Raw genomic sequence first — 19734 nt, 5'->3', positions numbered from 1 at the left:
GCGGGCCAGATGGGGACCCAGAATACAGCGCTTGAGCCAGATGCTGAGCAGAAGGGCTGATGAACTGAAGGACTAACGGGAATAAATGGACTGAGAGATGGAGGAACAGGCAGATGGGTGGACTGAGGAAAAACAGAACAAAGGCACGGTGGCCTGTTCACGTAATCCCAGCAGGCGAGCAGTGAGGCAGGGGAGGGGCACAAGTTCAAGAGCACAGAGTTACAGAGCAAAACCAAAAGGAAGGGGCTGTGCAGCTCCGGGTGGACAGATGGATGGACATGTTCGGATGAAGAGGCAGATGACTGGGTGGATGGACAGGTGGCTGTGCGGACAGATGGATGAGTGAAAAGATGGTAGGATGGATGGGAGAGTGGACAGGTGGGTGGACGGACGGGCAGGTGGTTGGCGATATAGATGGACGGTGGGAGTGTGGACTGACATGGGAGAGAAATGACAGAAGGAAGGAGACAGCAGTGGACAGGCAGGATGTGGTGCCGCCCACAAGGCCTGTTTAACAGAAGCCTAGCCTGGGTTTCGCTGCCCATAGCACACAAACGGGGACACCACCAGGAGGCCAGGGGCAGGCCTGGCTGGGGCAGGCCCAGCTGGGGCAGGCCCGGCTGGGGCAGGGGTGGGAGGATGGGGTGACACTCCATCCCTCCTGCTGAAAGAAGACTCCAGACCCTCCAGCTATAAGCAGCCAGAAACTTTGGTTTTTGTTTTCAAGCTCCTGCACTTAGGAAGGCTGCCCAGAAGGGGACACAGGGCTGCCTCCTGAGGGGATGGGCCCGCAGGCTGGTGGTGACAACCATAATGTCCCCCATCAGTTCACACGCGCGCTGAGGGACCAGCACTAGGAGAATGCTGCCCAGGGTCCCACTGGGCCCACAGCCAAGCACAAGCCCCAGCCTGCTGGTGACAGGGACAGAGAGGAGAGCCACAAAGGGCCGAGGGCTCGGGATGGAGCCGGCTCTGAGCCCACGGGGTTGCTGTATCCTTGTGAAGGAAACCACTAGGACCAGAGTCTGGTGACGACCGAACCCCAAGGGCGGATGGCAGGTGTGTGACCCCACAGGCCACACAGAATGAAGGCGGCTGGGCGGAGGCAGAGTCTCAGTCCCATGGGACCCTGACGGGTGAGAACGCCCACAGATCGGGCTGGCCCATGTGCAGCATGGTGTGGAACGGCGATTTGCTCCACTGGAACGGTGGACACTGGTCCCACGTGGGACCACTGGCTGCCAGCATGCCCATGTCCTTAGCCAGTGCAAAGCTGGTCACCTGAGGGTCAGAGAGCACACGCTGAGCTGGGGGGCCCAACTCTCACCACCACCACCCTTCTTTAGAACACTATTCTGAAGCTGACCCCAAAGCAGATGTCCCCTTAAACTGACCCAGCTTCGGCCCAGGTCTAACCTCTGACTCTGCACCTGTCCCACCCACCCTTCCCTGGGGCATGTGACAACTGGCTAAGGTGGCGAACCTTCACATCAATGCCACCATGGGCGCGCTGACGCAGGGCCTGAAATGGGTAGGAGCCATTGGCGGGGTTGAGGTCAGAGCGGGCAGAGATGGCGTTCTCGGCGTTGGGCTTTGGGCTGCAGGCTTCACACAACGACAGAGGGTCGTGAAGGAAGTCATTGTACCTGGGTGGGAAGGAAGGGACGCAGTCACCCTAGGGAAGGCCAAGCTCCTCCTGCCTCAGAGTCCTTGAAACTTCCTGAACTTTCTGGGCTTAGCCCAGCACAGCCTTGGGCAGGGCCAGATGCAGAGCACCCTCGCCCCCCACCGACTCGGTCACCCCAGCCTTCTCACTCAGCTCTCCCGGGGAGGTTCTGCAGCCCCTCCCCCAAGCAGTCAGACCCCAGTCTGCTCCTTGACAGCATCTGCAGGGCTCAGGATGCCCAGGCACACTTCAGCTCCAGTCTGGGGCCTGGGGCCTGGGCAGGCATCTCCACCTCCTAGGAGAAAGGGACACCCCAAGGACGATAGCGAACAGGCGGCCATCTGAGGACCAAGCTGCTTGGTGGCAGGTTCTATGGAACTGTCATGCAGAGGCGGCTCTCCATGCCAAGCCCGGAGTGTGCTGACCCACCTCATGAGCCGGACCATGGAGTCCATATCCTCCACCATTGACTGGTCCCTCTGGAAGATCTTGGCTCGAGGGTTCTTGGTGTAGGAGAACCAATCTCCGTACTGGGCCACCAGGGCTTGTAGCCCACTCGCGTTGAATACAGACTCAAAGTACCTGCTGGGACAAGGGTGGTCACCCACAATTCCCACTGGCCACATAGCCGGTCGTGGCTGGCATGGGGGTGGGGGTCACAGTGGGACAGCTGTCACTGCAGTCAGGTTGTGACAAGGCCTTCTTGTCCTATAGGAATAAACCCGAGCTCTAGAGTCAAATCTCACTTCACTATTCTCTGGCCATGGAGCTGGGTGTGGGCCAGGATCCCTGCCTCAGTTCCACTCCTCACACTGTGGAGTGAGAGTAGATGGCTGTAGTCATGTATCCTGGCCACGGGACCCAATGCCAGCCTGGGAGAGCACAGGACATAATGTAGCTCAAGAACCCAGCTAAGACTGGCTTCATGGGACTCAGGCTACCCAGCCATGCTCCTGGGCACTGCATGGGCATCTCCACCACACCACCCCCCCGGGGGACAGGGGCAGATCCTACTGAATGCCTAGCCACGCCCAGTCCCAAGGTGAGGCCACCCCAAACTGCCCTGCAGCAGGCTCCAAAACTAGAGCTCCCACTCTGATGTAGAGTCCCCAGCAGGAGAGGGACTGCTCTCCTTGCGCTGCATGTTTAAAATGTCACCTTGGGAAGGACCCTGCCTCGGAGAGGACACACTTGGGTGGAGGGGGTGACACAAAAAGAGCGGGGCCACGTACGGGATGTTGTAGCTAGCCCAGTAGGTCGTCTTGTAGAGCTCTGCAGTCTTGTCGGCCACCACCACCATGCCCCTGAGACCAAGAGAGATGGACAAAGCAAGTGAGGAGTCACTGGGGACTCGGCCAGGATGAGGCCCCTGGTGCCCTGGGCAGGAACTGTGTTGTGTGCCCCGCCTCCAGTTCCCATCACGGGAACCCCTGCTTGAGCCTCCTCTTCCTCCCTCGGCCCCAGAGACTCACGGGATCTGTTCTAGGACGGTAAGCACCCGGCTTCCAGGGCTGGGCCCACTGGGGACGAACGCCTTGTAGTCCACAATCATCCATTGGTTATTGTACCTGCCAGGCACAAGGAAGGAGGCACGTCATGGCCAGCCCGGAACCCTTCTCCAGCCCTCTCCAGCACAGCTCTCCTGCCCCAGTACCCCACACAGCCAGGACTCAGGGACAACACCCTAGCATTGCAGCTTGGCTGGGAGCCCACAAAACCCTCTTGCTGTGTGTGCTGTCTCCCTGCTCAAGTACAGCCCACGGCTCCCTAGAATTTCCTAAAGGGCTGTTCTGGTTAGGCGCTCATAGCACCACTTCCGGTACTTGGCTTCCCAGGCCCCGCCCCATAGGCGCTTTGAGACCTACCCACTCCCTCTCCTCCCCGCCCCTACTAGCCCACCCCGCCCTTGGTTCCCAGGCCCCGCCCCAGGCTCATTCCCTTCCACAGCATATCTGAGCCCTCTCATTTAACTTCTTCCAAGGGGACAGCCCCAAGAAGAGGAGCTTGCAGAAGAGAAGAGGAAATCCTTTCTTTCTTGAGCCTCAGTTTCCCCACGTATAAAACGAGGGGGTTCAAGCTACCCCAGTGAGCATATCTGCAAGAAGGGGCTGAGCAGAGGGCCCTGGAACCCCACGGGTCCCCGAGTAGGGGCAGTGGAACAGGATGGCGCTCACGTGCCGCTGTTGAATTGCTTGAAGACATCTGCCCAGGTGGCCCCATCCAGGGCCAGGCGGTTGGCCACGATGTTGCGTATCCACTCCAGCACACAGCCCTGGGGCTGCACGTACTTCCACAGGGCTGGGTTCTTGTTGCCAATGGTGGTCTCCAGGGTGACCTGTGAGAGACAGGGTGGGCTGCAGACTCTCTGTGGCAGCCCTGCAGGTCTTGGCTCAGAAGTCAAATATTTATGTTTTTCTCACAAGCCCAAGCTGCTTTGGTGCACACTGCTTTGGTGCACGCCCCTCAGGGGTTCCTTGGAAAAGTACTCGGCTTGGGGGAGACTCAGGATCTTGCCCCCAGCTCTGCTCTGGAGACCGGAGTGCCATTCCTAGGAGCCTCCCCATCACAGGGGGGGGGCGCTCCCCCAAGAGCCAGCAGCCCACCCCTCCTTTCTCTCAGCTCTGCAGGAGAAGCTCTTCACCTGGAGCCCCAGCAGCTGGCGACCTTGGGAAGACCCCAGCCCAGCTCACTCTGTCTCAGAGTCACAGCCACCAGGGCTGCTAGGGAGCCTCTCCTCACTATCCCTGGAGCCCCGCCCCATGTCCGCATCAACACACCTTGGTGTCATCAATTAGAGCCAGCAGGGAACCAGCCAGGCGAGGTGGTACACGCCTCTAACCCAGGACGCTAGAGGCAGAGGCGGAAAGGACTGACACAAGTTCAAGGTGAGTCTGGTCTCCATCCAAACAACAGAACTGGTCAGATCTCAGCGTTGACATCTGCTGGGTCAACATCCAAGCAGAGCCCGGGACCCTTAACTCAAGTGGCCACACCCCGGCAGCTGGAGGGTGAATCTAGATGGTTGAGTCCCAGCCTCCCCAGAGACACAGTAGGGCACCGATGCCTCCTCCTGGGAGACAGGAGAAGCTAAGAACCAGCTGTTCATGGGTGCTGAGCAGATGGGCCAGGCTCCTACCAACCCCTAACCCCCACCCCACCCCACCCCAGGCAGAGTTTAATCCCCTGTGCCCTGAAGGGTGCTGGCCTGAGTCTTCCTTTATACAAGGAGGCTAAAAGGAGCCAAAAGCTGGCAGGCCCACCCAGGAGAGTGTTTCCAAGTTTTACTTATGTTGGAGGCATTTACATTTTCACACAGTGGACCATGCTGGCTTCAAACTCTTCTTGGTTATTCTCCTGCCTCCACGACCCAAGGAATGGAGTTCAGGTGTGAGCTTAGGCCGGTGTTTTAAAGAAGCCATCAAGGGCTGCTGAGATGGATCAGCAGTTAAGAGCCCTGACTGCTCTTCCAGAGGTCCTGAGTTCAATTCTCAGAAACCACATGGTGGCTCACAACCATCTGTAATGGGATCCGTTGCCCTTTTCTGGTGTGTCTAAAGACATGAAGACAGCTACAGTGTGCATCTATATATATATAAAACAAATAAATCTGAAGAAGAAGAAGAAGGAGGAGGAGGAGGAAGAAGATGATGAAGAAGACAACGAAGGCGACATCGAAGCCAGGCACAGTGCTGCACACCTTTTATCCTAGCCCTAGGGAGGTGGAGGCAGGAGGACCAGGGGCTCAAGGAAGTGACAGCTACATAGGCCAGCCTGGGCTACATGAGACTCTGTTTTAAAAAATCAGAATGAAAAATATAAAGAGAAGAAAAATAAAAATGGCATCTAAGCAGGCCTGGCACAGGTGTGTAATTTCAGTCTACTCAAAAGGCTGAGGAGGAGGGCTGCTGGCCTGGGCTGAGTCCAGGATAGCTGGGCTATAGAGAGATGCACTGCCTTAAAGATAAATAAATAAGTCAGTCAAACAAACAAACAAAAGCACAAAAAGGGCCAGACAGTGGTGGCGCATGCCTTTAATCCCAGCACTTGGGAAGCACGGGCAGGGCGAGCTCTCTGTTCAAGACCAGCCTGGTCTATAGGGCACAGTCCAGGGCAACCAGGACTATGCAGTGAGACTGTGACTCACGATAAGTAAAATAAGAAAGTTAGTAAATAAATCAGAGAGTGTGAGAAGGCCGCCAGCGTCCTGCACTGTAAAGGGGTCTAGGACACAAACACAAGGAAAGGCAGCGGGTCCCACAGCCTCCTGGGCTGGGCCAGCGACGAGGCCCATGGTTCCATTCCCCACCCTTCTCTCCCTCTTTGTCTCTATCTCTGTCTCTCTCTCTCTAACCCAATGGGGGGTGGGAAGTGGGGGAAGCTTGTTGGCCTGGGGCTCCTGTGACTAAGGTCCCCAGGGGCTGCCTCTCCCACACGAGGAACACAGGGACATGAGCCCCACCGTGCCCCAGAGTGCCCCGTGCATCCGCTGCAGCCTGGACACACTGCAGCTAATGGAGTCTCCTGGCAGCATCAGTGTGAGATCTCAGGCACCAGGAACAGACTTCTAAAGAGGCCTGGACGCCAGCCAGGGGAGCAGGGGAAACAAAGCGGCTCCTCAGGATGGGGCCTGGTTTGGGGTGGGCAGAGGGGAAGGCAGGGCAGAGACTGACAAAAAGGAGGTGTCTGCACTGAACATAGAAACAAGGTCACTGCACTGAGGGGCTGTGCAGAGGCCCCAGACCAGCAATTCCTAAGGACCTAGGTGCTTTCAGAGCTCAGAAGCCCTGCAAGCCTCATCTTCTTCATGTTAGCCCCAGAGCCTCTATGCGCCATGTCCCCAGGGAGCACATGACTCTGCCACTCACCAGCCCACTGCCGAGGATGTAGAAGTCATCACCGGAGAAGATGGTGCCCGGGTAAGACGAAAAAACCAAGTTGTTGCCAGCAATCAGGGGGTAATCCTCTGGTGGGGGGTGGTGCAGGAGCTGGTCAGGCAGGCTCTGTAGGCAACCCATCCCCCATCCCACAAGGCTGGGGTCTCAAGTGAGGAACAAGCAGTCCCCTCGAGGCCACTCTCATCCCTTCAAATGAAATGTGTGGGTGGCACCTGCCTGGAATGCTACCATGAGGAGGACCCAAATTCAAAGCCACCTGGGCTACACAGTGAGACTGATTCAGAAAGGAAGAGGAGGAGGTAGAGGAGGAGGAAGATGAGGAGATAGAGGAAGGAGAGGAGGAGGAGGATGGGGAGGGGGAAGGGAGGAGGAAGAAAAGGTGGCAGGCAGAAGGAGCAGAAGGAATGGGGGAGGCACCCCGCTGCAGGGATGTTCCCTGCTGACTGTCTCGACTGCCCCCATCACAAATTTGCAATAGGATGAACAGCAAGGTGCCCCTCAGCGTAGCTGGAAACCAGCTTTCCATAAACACTGCTGAACAGTGTATTAGGGGGTTTTTTGTGGGTTTGTTTTTGGTTTTGTTTTTTTGCTTTTTTGAGTCAGGGTTTCTCTGTAGCCCTAGCTGTCCTGGAACTCACTCTTGTAGACCAGGCTGGCCTTGAACTCAGAAATCTACCTGCCTCTGCCTCCCGAGTGCTGGGATTAAAGGCATGCGCCACCACTGCCGGGCTGGTGCATTAGTTTTTAAAATGTGCAAATAAATTCATTTTAAAATGTAGCTGGATCTAACTTCTTCAGAAGGGTCTGTGCGTGGGGAGCTCTAGGTGAGGCGGTGGGCATCTCCTCTGGACCCTCGAGATTTGTCACTGTATACAACTGATACCACAGGAGAAAGAAGGCAATACAAAAATTGAAAAGGCCCTTAGAATAGCGACCAGAAAACAACCAATCCGCAGGGAGAACCTCCCAAGGGCTGTGGGTGTCATGTGCAAGAGGGCCGCAGTGCTTGGTGGGATTTCCTCTATACCCGACTTCCACAGCCCACACCGTGCTGGTGGAACTGCTTTAGGGAGATTTGCTCAGGTAGGCAAGAATTCTGCTGTGGCGCTCTGTCCCCAACCCTCCAACAGGGTTTTAAAGGCTTACAAATGTAAGAAATCGTGGCCAGTGCCTGTCATCCCAGTAAGACAGAAACTGAGGCAGGAGGATTTCTAATTCAGCACCACCCCACCGTGTGCAACTGTTTTCTCCTAGCTGCCTCTGTTTGCCTGCCTCACTGGGTGCCGGTCTATGTTGGGCACACACAGGTTCAAGGCCAGCGGGGACATGAGGCAGCGCTTTCTGGTCAGGAGACCCAGGAATAGATAGAGTAAGAAGAAGGTAGGAGGGTAGATGCAGGCAGAGGGGCAGATGGTGCTGGTAAACTTGGGAGTCAGCTGAAGGAGATGCCCTGCTTGCCAAGTAAGAATTCCTGCACTGCTCCAGAACTCCGCCCAAAGCCCCTCCCTGTGCGCATGCCCATGCTCACCCTCCCGCAAGGATGCTCCCTCCTCCCACCTTGCGGCCCCTCCCGGAACTGCAGCCGGTACTTCTTGATGATGCGTAACATGCTCTGGTAGGAGTTCCACGTGTTGTGCGCCACCAGGAGGTCGTGCCCGCCAGGCAGCAGCTTGATGAGGGCAGAGCACGAACCCGAACCAAGGGTAGGCCTGGTGTTGGTCTTATTCAGGGCTGGCTCTAGGTCTTCCAGGTCTCCAGCAATCTGCAGCAGGCTTAAGAGGCAGGACGGGAGGGTCAGCGGCTACTCTGTGCCATGTCACAGCTGAAGCTTAGTGGGTCAATCGACCCATTGTGTTCTGGGAATAGGAAGTGGCAGAGCTGGCACGGAACCAGGATAAGTAGGAAGTTCACAGCTCCGTACCCACCCTGCGCAGGCTGGGGTGGCGTGGGGGTGGGGGGGGAACTTACAGGAACCCCAAGGGTTTGATGGTGAACCTTCCAGTTGGAAAGGTTAAACGGCCTTCATAGCTGTCCTCCAGGCCTTTCAGCTGCAGGAGGGTCAGCCGCACCTAGGGGAGGGGCAGAGGGAGGATGAAGCACCCCGAGTTCATAATTGCAGGGGCTCTGACCTGGCTCAGGCACCACTAACTCCAGCCAGCCCTGACCCCTCTCCTGCTTTCAACGAATAAACACTATGACACATCCTCATACTGATCCCATGTCACCCTCAGTTAAGAACCTGGCCAAAAGCCATCTCTTCCACAAAGCCTTCCAGTTTGGCTGAAGCCCCTTGCCAACACCTCCCTAGTCTTAGACACTGGCTGTGTCGCTGCCCCTGGCACCTGTGCCTTCTCCCTGCTGTCTGTTCTGCCTCAGCAGTATAACTAGAGGCGTCACCCTGACCCTCACTGGTCTTGACTGGTGCTGGGCATGCACAGAGAACTTAAGTATAGACAAGATAGATTGGGGGACAGGATGGGATGGATCAACAGAAGGGATAGACGGACAGACAGAAGGATGGATAGATCAACAGGAAAGTGGATGGATGGCTTGGAGGATGGATGGGTGATGTGTGCACCTGTGGGTGGCTAAGTAGATGTATCGTTTGGTATATGGGTACTTTCATAAGTAGATGGATGGATGGACGGACTGACAGACGGATGAATGGGACAGAAGGGAGCAGGCACACGGGAAGGGTGGTCTGAAGGGTAGATGGGTTGCTGTGTGTTGGTGGGTGGATGGGTATGTGAGGGAGGAAAACCTGAAGCAGTGAGGGCAGGAGATGGGTTGGCAGGGAGAACCATGGGGGAGGGGTGGTAATGACATGTGTGTGGCCTGTGCCGCACAGCTAAACCCTCATGTCTGCCGAGAATTCAGAGTCTGTGGTTTTTGCACTGACAACCACGCCAGCCACCCAGGACCTGTCTGTCCTTGGCACCCAATCTAGGGAGGGAACGCCAGGCACAGCTATGTTGTGTGCTCATCTCTCCCTCTCTCCGCTGAAATTGTGTTCGCCTGTGTCCAGCCTTCTGCCGCCTTCCTGACAGCGAGAGCCACGCGCCACCACTTAGCGAGGTTCTCTGACAGCAGGAGAGTGGGGCCGGGCATCTGGGCCAGCATAGGCAGCTGGAGGTCCGCAAGCGGACAGATGGAAGGATGGCAGCTTGGGGAGGGGGTGCAGATGCTGATGGACATGAGAACGGGCCGCTTCCGGCTCCCTCAGGGCCAGCCAGGGGCTGCACAGGAGCCGGGAACACCCAAGAACACCCTCTTTCCCTCTCCTATCCCTCCCTCCCTTCCCGCGAGCAGGGCAGCCTGGCCCACCTGGTGCCAGTACGGAGAGTCCGGGCTGAGCTCCATCTCCCTCTGCATCCACTCCAGGTTGGCCTCCAGGAAGCTCTTAAGCTTCTCACAGTAGCCGACTTCGTATTCGAAGGGGCCACAGTAATTGACCACCGTGTTCATCCAGTGCATGTAGATGAGCTGTGGAGAGAGGGCAGGCAGCTGCTGTGTGCTGGACCCTGAGGAGCAGCCCCCAGGCTAGCGGACTACCAAACCTGCAGCGTGGCTCTCAGCCCCCTTCAGGGCCACATCCTCTTAGGTCTCCCTGCTCTGGGGCCTGTGATGTAGAAAGCCTACTAGGCTGCAGCGCCTCTGTTGCTGCGGCCTGGATTGAGCCATGTGCTCTGCCATCATTCATAGGGTCGTGGGTTGTCTCTGTCGGTGGCTGGAGTACTGGAGACTGCACCCTGGGCTTCAGGGAGGCCGAGCAAATGTTCGGTAGGCCACCGGCCACTGGGCCGCAGCCCGGCCCTGAGGTCTGATTTTGTTTTCTTTTGTTGTTTAGAGGTGGGGTCGTCCACAAGACTGGCCTTGAATCCCTAATCTTGCTGCCTCCGCCTGCCAAGTGCTGGATCGCAGGTGTGCACACCAAGCCTGCTTTCAGCGTGCTGGGGAAGGAAGCTGTGCCTGCCAGGCAGGCTGCCTACTAATGCAGCCACATGCCCAGCCATTGCCGGCTCCATAGACGGCTCACACGCCTTAGCATCTGGCCTGCTAGGATGACTCCAGGCACCGCAAACATGAACCCTGACTCTTGGCCAGATGAATGTGTTTCTGAGCAGCTCCCTGCTCTGTTCCAAGCATGGAGGAAACAAAACAAGTCCCCCTGTGACTCACTGGGCCAGCGGAGCGTGCCCGGCTGCTGGCTGCCCGGGGGCAGTGTGCAGGAGCTTAGACTTGCCTGCTGGCAGAGGGAAACAACGGCCAGCATGCCCTGTCCTCCAGCTGCTGGACACGAATGAGGTCATCCCAGGCCGCCCAGCCAGCCGACTGCAGCAGCACAGGTGAGCCCACCAAGGTCAGCCTGGCCCGGAATGGCCAGGGCACACAGCGGATGCCTCCTGGGGGTGGGGACTGCTGGCCCGTGCCTCTAGCTGGTGAGCAGCAGACGGTGGACACGCCACAGCCGCCAACGCTCTGAGCAAGGCGTGTAGGTGCCATTCCCACACAGTGGTCCAGCCTGGGCTGGCTGTGCAGAAGCTGTTATGGGGTTGGTCCACTGGGTGGCACTGCTGGAAGGCAGGGTCTAGAGGGAGAGCCTAAGGTCTCTGAGGCCTGTCCTGGAAGGGGACTCTAGGATCCCACTCTCGTCCTCCGCCATGTTTGCCCTCTGGCTCATGAAGGGAGCATCTTGCTCTGCCATTGTATGTCCCTGCCACTGCTGTCCAGACCCCAGCAGAGGCCCAAGGCAATAACCTGCCTGGCCTTGCACTGGAATCGTGGGAGCCGTGAGGCTTTATGAGGTCCTTGTCTTGGGTATTTCCTTACAGTGAAGTGAAACCAACACATCCACTTTACAGCTGGGGAAACTGAGGCACAGGTGGGCACGTACCTGTGTTCCCAAAACACCCAGATGCCACATCACAGGCCTGACTGGGGCCCATGCCACAATGCACGGGTCAGTTTTTTGTTTGTTTTGTTTTTGCAAAATCCCAAATCCCCACACTCTCTGGGCAGCTGCTAAAGGTAACTTCCAGCCTATCCCACCCCACCAGAAGACTCCCCACCAGGAGGGCCACCCACCCAGTGACACACCCCAGACCCTGCTCATGTTCAGGCCACACTAATGCCCCCTGTCTTCTTGTACTTTGCAGGGCCTCCAGAGCACTGCCCACTGCCCTGCCCTACCCCACCTGAAGCTCAGCTGCCCATCTCCAGGAAGCAGCAATAGAGCAAACTGTCCTGCCTGGAGCCTTGGGCCAGACGGAGCTGGATTCGAATGCTGCTCCCCAGCTTGAATGGCTATTTAACCTTCACCTCCCAGGACCCATGGTCCCCCACTGTCACTGTCACTGTCCCAGCAGAACAGAATCCCACAGAGGCTGCTTCCGTGACCCCCACCCCCACAGCACATCCATCAGCCTCATGGTCCCCCACTGTCTGTCACTGCCCCAGCAGGACCGGCCTTCAGCCTAGTCCTGCCTACATAGTGACAAGTCTGGAATTTTGATTTCTTTCAAAAATGAAGACTTATTGTAAGAATACGTTTTCACTTTAATCCCAGGTGCGGGGATGTGGGGCCTCTTCAGACTGACTGTGACTTGCCTCGTACTCTAACAGGGATGTGATTTTGCCAGCTGCAGATAGTTTTTACAGTTGTGTGATATCTGAAATTCTGTGAATTTTTCAGAGGGTCTATAAATGCTAGAGCCCTGAGAGGCAGGGTGGGTGGTTGTTGGTTGAGCCGGAGTGTTACCTGTGGTTTGTTTAGTCATGCTCAAAGAAGAAACAAGAAAAATCAGATTCAGGGATCTCTCTTCTCTCTCTCTTCCCTGTCTCCCTCCCACCCCCCGCCCTGTCCTTCTTCCTCTATCTAGCGATAGGGGGTGAAATGTGGGTGTGAGGATAAAGGGTGGGAAAAAGAAGAACCCCCAAAGTAGCAATGACCAGCTACACATATGCCATGTTGGGTGTTCTTAAAACCACTTGGGACACCCCTTGCATGTCCATGGGTCACCAATGGAACACAAACTCAAGTAGTGGGCACTGGACCCTGAGTGGGTTTCAGTTTATAAGTTGATGCCCAGTAATTTCCCAGAATGGGCGTCCACCTCCCACGCAGCCAAGTGTTGGGAAAGCTGCTACCACAGCCAAGCTGATCGCTGATGAGTCGGACACGTGGCTGACAGTGACTGCCATTTTTATAGTTCCAAACCAGATGAGCAAGAGACTGTGCTCTTTGGGGACTTGACACAAGCAGGAGAGCTACTTTAACAAAAGTAGGAGCCAGGTGAGGTGATGTCTATCAGTGCTCAGGAGGCAGAGGCAGGAAGGTCACAAGTTCGAGGCCGGCCTGGCCAACAGAGTGAGTTCAAGGTCAGGCTGGGCAAGTTTGTGAGACTGTCTCACAACAAACAGTGCAAAGAAGCCGGGGGTAGAGATTAGTGGGAGAGAGCTGACCCAACACGCGGGAGGCCCAGGCTTAATCTCCAGGATCAGAAAGGCGGGGGAGGGGACACACCTCTGTAATCCCAGCCTAGGAGGCTGAGGCAGGAGGATCTTGAATTAGAAATCAGCCTGAGCCACAGTGAAACCCTGTCTCTAAACACCTTAAGATGGAGCTGGGAAGATGGCTCCGTGGTGCTTGCTTCTCCTGTGAAGGACCAGAGTTTGGTTCCCTGAACCTTTGTAAAACAACTCCAGCTCCGGGAGAGCTGACAATCTCCTGGTCACCCAAAATGCGAAGAATAGAGAACGCAGCAGAGGGCACAGGTAAATACAGTAACATGGATGAATACAAATGTTCTATTGGCGGGAGTGGGTTGGGTGGAAGGGCATATGCTTGGAGGCAGGGAGTGGGAGGAAGGGTAGGGGGTTTTGGGGAGGGGGAAACGGAAAAGTTTTAGCATTTGAAATGTAAATGAAGATTATATTCAATTTTTAAAAGGGGGAAAAGAAGGAAGAAAATCATAATGTGAAAAAAAAAGTTCTATCAAGGCCACTCAGCGGTAAAGGGGTGGCCTTGGCTCACATGGTGAGAAGAACAGGCCTCAGAAAGGTATCTTCTGACCTCCATGTATGAATCCTGACATACATGAACCCATCCACACACAAACTCACACGTACCTACTCATGTGCAGACACAGAAATGCACAAAATAAGTTAAAATGCAATCAATTTTAAAATGTCACCAAGAAACCTATTATTTTGTACATGACCTAACCTAAAAAAACATTTCTTTATAATATATAAATACAACAACAACAAAAGAAAACATTATGCCAAGTTATTAAAAAGTTTTCACTTCCCGGCACACATCATGTGCCCTGGGCCCCATCCCCATACTGTATAGACCAAGGGCTGACACACTGCTGTGGCCTGGGCCTGGGCCCCATCCCCATACTGTATAGACCAAGGGCTGACACACTGCTGTGGCCTGGGCCTGGGCCCCATCCCCACACTGTATAGACCAAGGGCTGACACACTACTGTGGCCTGGGCCTGGGCTCCATCCCTGCACTGTATAGACTGGGTGGTGACACACTACTGTGGCCCTGGCACTAGGGAAATGGGAGGCAGGAGAATCAGAAGTTCTGAGACATCCTTGGCTACAAGTTGAGGTATGGCCAACCAGGGCTACATGAACCCCTACCTCAAAACAAACACCGGAGCCAGGAGATGGTACCCTCACCATATGATTGCACCTCTATGAGACATTCAGAATGACATAATCCACGTGGTACTGCGGCCTTAGTGAAGCCTCAGGCTGAGGGGAGTGTCGGCTGGACAGGATGTCCTTCTGTGGTGATGAAGACACTCTAGAACTGGAGAGTGGTCTGACTGCACAACCCTAGAACTGTACCCCCAAGCCAATAGATTACACTGTTTTCCCTTTTTGGGGGGTGGGCCCTGACCCTTGTCATTAAACTCAGCAGTCTGCCTCAGCCTTCCGCGCTGTGCAATGACAGGTGAGTTTGCCGAGGCCCAGCTTAGGTGCTGTTCTTGAAGAGCAGGCGCTTTTTGTCCCCTAACAGAGGGCAGGAGGTGGAGACCCTTCTCAGCATATGCAGCGACCCATCTGAGGCCCTAAGGCTGCCCTGGCTTGGCCTGGGGCAGGCAGCTGGACCCTGGACTCCCACACTGGCCTTACCTCCTCGGACACAGAGGCCTCCACCACACCAGCCGCATAGGCCTGCAGGCTGTCGTTGTAGCTGCCATTTGTGCTCAGGTCCAGATAGGCCCACCTGGAGGGGAGAAGGACATTCAGTCAGCAGCAGGGACCCTGCAGAGCCAGCCGCGACAGCCAGACCCACAGCTGTAGGCAGCCTCGGGTATGGCTTCTTGTTCATTACACCACAGATGGAATGCAGGCCTTCATGTGCCAGGCAACTGCTCCAGCCCCGTTTTTGTTCCTGTCCCTTTTTCAAACACAGTCTCACTATGTAGCCCAGGCTGGCCTGGGACTCCAATCCTCCTGCCTCAGCTTTCCAGGTGCTGAGATCACAGATGTGTGACACCGTGCCTGCCTAGCCTTTAGTCTAGACAGCCTGGTGAGCAGGGGCTGCCCATACACACGTTGGCCTGCCTGTCTGCACCTGCAAACCTGCTGGGCTACACAGCGAGACAGGAAGTGCTGGGGCAGAGGATGTACTTCAAACAAAGGCTAACCAGCCTCCTCTCCCCCACCTATGCCAATAGATGTTCCCAGTCATGCTGGCCGGCCCTTCTGAGCCGTCCAATTTGTCCAGTGGCAACTGCACAGTCCTTCCAGGCAGGCACTGTTACTGGTCCCACCACATGGAAGAGGAGGGGACTGAGGCACAGAGCTCGTCCTCACAGTGACGGATGCCCCGTGTCCCACTTTGTGAGGCTCTGCAATGTCCCCACCCATGACCATGTGCTCTGCCCACATGTCCCTCTGCACTAGGTCGCACAGGTGGCTTGCTCAGCACCCTGAGGGTCAGCAGCCGTTGGGACTGTTAATATGGAGCACTGCTGCCCAATGCCCAGTGATAGAGGGTCAGAGGTCACCAAGGGCAGAACAAGATTCCTGTCAAGTCAGGATACAATCTTTTTTTTTTTTGAGATGAAGTCTCTCACTGGAATCTGATTTCCCCAAATCTCTACCTCCCCCCAGCATGGAGGTGTTCTAAATGATCCCCTCCACCCTTGTTTTCAGTTTCTTTATAGATTTGCCTTTAAAATAATTTCTCCAGAGGCTGGAGAGATGGCTCAGCAGTTACGACCATAGGGCCGTTCTTACAGAGGACCCAAGTTCATTCCCAACACCCCCATCAGGTAACTCACAAGAGCAAAGTAACTCTGCAGGCCTGAGGCACATACATGCCACACGAAGTCTCACATAGACACTGACATAAATACATAATTATTTGCTTTGTTTTGGAGACAGGGTTTGTGTGGTTGTCCTGGAACTAGCTTTGTAGACCAGGCTGGCTTCGAACTCCTGAATGCTGGATTCAAGGCATGCATTACCACACCCTGCTTAAACAAGCAGCTCAGGTGGCAGAGTGCTCACCTAGCACGCGCTGAGCCCTGGGTTCTGTCCCCAGCCCTGCCTACACTGGGCATCACGGCGCACGACTGTATCCTCGGCATTCAGAAGGGGGACAGAGGATCACAGGTTCAAAGTCACTGAGAACAGATGGAGTTCTCAAACAGTCTCAGGGCTGTGCTGGGTGGTGAGCCAAAGTCAGACTCATGGGCCAGCAGGGTGGCTCAGTGGGTAAAGACAACTACCACCAAGCCTTATGAGCTGAGTTTGATCCCCAGGACTTACTGGAGAGACATGATTCTTCAAGCCGTCCTGACCTCCATACACACCATAGTGCAGGTGACACCCCACCACACCCCATAAATAAATAAACAAATAAATAAATAATAAAGCAATAGAAAGCCAAACTCAGAGCAGCAGAAAGGGAGGAGGAGGGGAGAGGAGAATTTACCAACAAAAATCCCAGAATTGGCAAGGGTGAAAATCCCAGAAACGGGGGACACAAATTCCAGGAGAGTCTACCTCCTGACCTTCCACAAAAGTGAGCCAGACACCCCAAGGCTTGAGCTTCCATCGCTGGGGACCAGGCCAGGCCTGGCCAGGTGTCTATTTGACCCAAGTCCTCAAGGGTCTGTTTCCCTGCCTGTAAACGGGTCTCCCATCATGAACTCCCTGTATTGCTGGAGTCTCGCAGTGAACGGGTACATGCCATAGGAGAGAGATGACAGGAAATATGCCAGCATGGTGACGGGCCTCAGTTTCCCCAATCAAAAAGTGGCTGAAAGGACCCTTTCTCCTTTTCTTCCCTCATTTCACCTCACACCAACAGTGGTGCTTCCTAAGTCTCAAAGAAACTATGTGGTCCTTTGAACCCCACCTTGGGCAAGAAAACAGGTTCAGAGAAGGGGAGACACTCGCTGCTCTGGGTCACACAACAGTGGACATGAGACTGCAGGAAATTCCCAACACAACCAAGGAAGACCTGTCCCCATGAGTCCCGTAACTGGAAGCATCCCCAGCCCACTTGATGTCTCCTGAGTCCCAGTCCCCAGCCCTGTCCCCAACACACACACACACACTCCTAGGCCTCTGCATCCAAGCGGAGATTTGTCATGCCCTGCTAAACAAAAGCAAAACTGTGAGTCAGCAGAGAAACAAGCCACCAGATCAAGTCACAGGGGGTGCCCCTGATGTCAGCCAGAGCTGGGGTTCCCTTCAAGTAGCAGTCAAGTCATCGGCCTTCTCTCCCAGGAAGCTGTTCCAACTTGACCTCACCCAGCTGTGATGTCTGCAGCAACCTTCCAAGGACCACCAAGCCTGGAGATTTATTTAGCATACTGTGTTCCCTAAACCTATGAGAACTCACGCAGCAAGAGACTGTGCCCTCCGAGGACCCAATGGGGACACGCAGGTTCTAGATGCTCCCTTTACACAGCCCAAATCTGGGTTTCCAGGCAGGTTGGCTGGCTCCGGCTTCCTGTGGGACTTGCCCATATCTCTCCCAGCCTGAATCTTGTTTAGCTCTAGGTCCTTGAAGACCACACACCAGGATAAGAATAGCTGAGCACAAGTTGTTATTCCTGGTGCAGACCCCAGCAAGAAGCCACGATCAAGTTCTGGGTTCACAGAGGTGATGTGGGGACCCAAAAAAGCAGAGGAGTTAGTGAGAGGCAACAGATCACAGGGCCAGCCTATGTTCCAAGAGTGCCAAGCGATCACACTGACCACCTAACTCTGGAGAATTGGACTCATTCCTGGGATGGGCAGAAACGGCAACACCTAACAAGGTTAATGCCTGCGTTTGTGAATTTAGGGACCTGCAACTTTCCCTCTGGCTTGGAGCGAGACAATGGCCTGGGCTCCTGACAACTGTCACTGTCCCTTAGGCAGGGGACAAAAGGGCAGTAGAGTAAGCATTTTTTTTAGACCCAGAACGGGGAGGCAGAGGCAGGCGGGTCTGTGTGAGTTCCAAGGCCGCCTAGTCTACATGACAAGTTCTAGTCCAGGTCGCTGTAAGTGCGGGGTCCATGTGGACAAGAGGGCAGGTCCCCTGACCCCTCGGGGAGAACCCCTGTGGTTGGGGATAGGAGTTACTGAGTCACCCACCAGCCCTGGGCCAGACCCGGCTGTGAACTCCCCAGGGCGGCAGTCCAGGGCCCTGACACCCACCAGGCCGTGACGGGGACGGCCAACCCTTACCCGGTCTCGCGGATGGCGTTGGTGAGGTTGGCCCAGGCCACCGCGCCGGGCTGGAAGCCATCCTCCAGGCGCAGCTGGCCCGACGCGGCGTCCAGCAGCAGCGAGCGGATGCGGGAGACCGGCGGGTCGCGGGTTTGGCTCTGCCAGCCGGGCCCCAGGGTGGGGAGAGCGCTCGCCGGGACGCTCAGCAATAGCCCGGCCAGCGAGGCCAGCGAGGCCAGCGCCAGCGCCCGCCGCAGTGCCCGGGCCGCCCGGCCGCCGGGGCTCCCATCCATGGGGGCCGCCATCGCGAGCCGCAGCCGGTCCACGTGACTCGGTCCCGAGGGGCGGGGTCTGCGTCTGGACTTCCGGGGTGGGCGGGATCTGTGGCCCGGCAGGGGCGGGGCCTGCCTTAAAGGGCTCGCGCTCTCTGTGGGAAAGCACTCAGCATCCTTCCCTCCCTAGGAATTAGTGTATTCTTTTTCTTTCCGGTTTTTGTTTGCTTTTGTTTTGTTTTGATTTTTTGCGGAATTTGTTTGTTTGTTTGTTTTTGAGACAGGGTTTCTCTGTGTAGTCCTGGCTGTCTTGGAACTCACTCTGTAGACCAGGCTGGTCTCGAATTCAAGAGATCCGCCTGCCTCTACCTCCTGACTGCAGGCTTGTTTTGATTTTTAATTATCCTTCCTCTTCCTCACCTCTTTACTTATTCTTCCTCTTCCTCAACTTCTTTTATTTTATTTATTTATTTACTTATTTATTTATTTATTATGGCTTTTCGAGGCAGAGTTTCTCTGTGTAGCCCTGGCTGTCCTGGAACTCACACTGTAGACCAGGCTGGCCTCGAACTCAGAAATCCGCCTGCCTCTGCCTCTCAAGTGCTGGGATTAAAGGCGTGCACCATCACTGCCCAGCTCTTTTAATTTTTAATATTTTTAGATTTATTTCTTTTATATTATGTATGATCTGTACGCATGTGTGTGTATATGTGCAGCATGTGGGTGTCCTCAAAGGTCAGAAGAGGGCATAGGATCTCCTAGAACTAGGATCCCCTAGAATTGGCATTATGATCCTTGTGAGCCACCGTATGGATGCTGGGAACTGAACCCAGGTTCTCCTTAGAGTAACAAGTACTCTTAACCACTGAACCCTCTCTCCAGCCTTGATTTTCCTTTACTTTTAAGAATTTATCTGTAGGGTGTACATGTGCATGCACCCGTGTGTGTATGTGTGTGTGTGTGTGTGTGTGCACGTGTGTGTGCATGTATGTGTACACATGTGTGCATGTGTGTATGTGTGTGCATGTGTGTGTGCATGTGCACGTGTATGTGTCCGTGTGTGTGCCCACGTGTGCGTGTGTGTACATGTGTGTCTGTGTGTGTGCATGTGTGTGCGTGCATGTACACGGTATGTGTGTGTGTGTGTATGTGTGTGTGTGTGTGTGTGTGTGTGTGTGTGTTTGAGAATGCAGATGCAGGTGGAGGC

The 19734-nt window shown here is 55.3% G+C and overlaps 1 protein-coding gene across 2 annotated transcripts; it reads right to left on the bottom strand.

Moving 5' to 3' along the window:
• Nucleotides 1-691: 691 nt before the first annotated feature.
• Nucleotides 692-18597, bottom strand: Plbd2 (phospholipase B domain containing 2). Of its 2 annotated transcripts, none has more exons than XM_052168024.1 (12): nt 18274-18597; nt 14713-14806; nt 9886-10044; nt 8530-8630; nt 8090-8333; nt 6532-6666; nt 3841-4001; nt 3139-3234; nt 2899-2970; nt 2096-2248; nt 1484-1646; nt 692-1281 (listed from the first exon to the last, which is right to left on the bottom strand). In XM_052168024.1, the coding sequence occupies exons 1-12, from the start codon at nt 18558-18560 to the stop codon at nt 1114-1116; spliced, it is 1833 nt and encodes a 610-aa protein (XP_052023984.1). In that variant the 5' UTR covers nt 18561-18597; the 3' UTR covers nt 692-1113. The 2 variants fall into 2 exon arrangements, with proteins under 2 accessions (XP_052023984.1, XP_052023985.1); XM_052168025.1 differs by having other exon boundaries at nt 6532-6629; nt 8119-8333.
• Nucleotides 18598-19734: the final 1137 nt, after the last annotated feature.

Source organism: Apodemus sylvaticus, chromosome 22 (genome assembly GCF_947179515.1).
Source record: "Apodemus sylvaticus chromosome 22, mApoSyl1.1, whole genome shotgun sequence".
Taxonomy (NCBI): Eukaryota; Metazoa; Chordata; class Mammalia; order Rodentia; family Muridae; genus Apodemus; species Apodemus sylvaticus.
The sequence above is the reverse complement of the archived record's forward strand: the minus strand, read 5'-3'. Positions and strand labels throughout refer to the sequence as shown.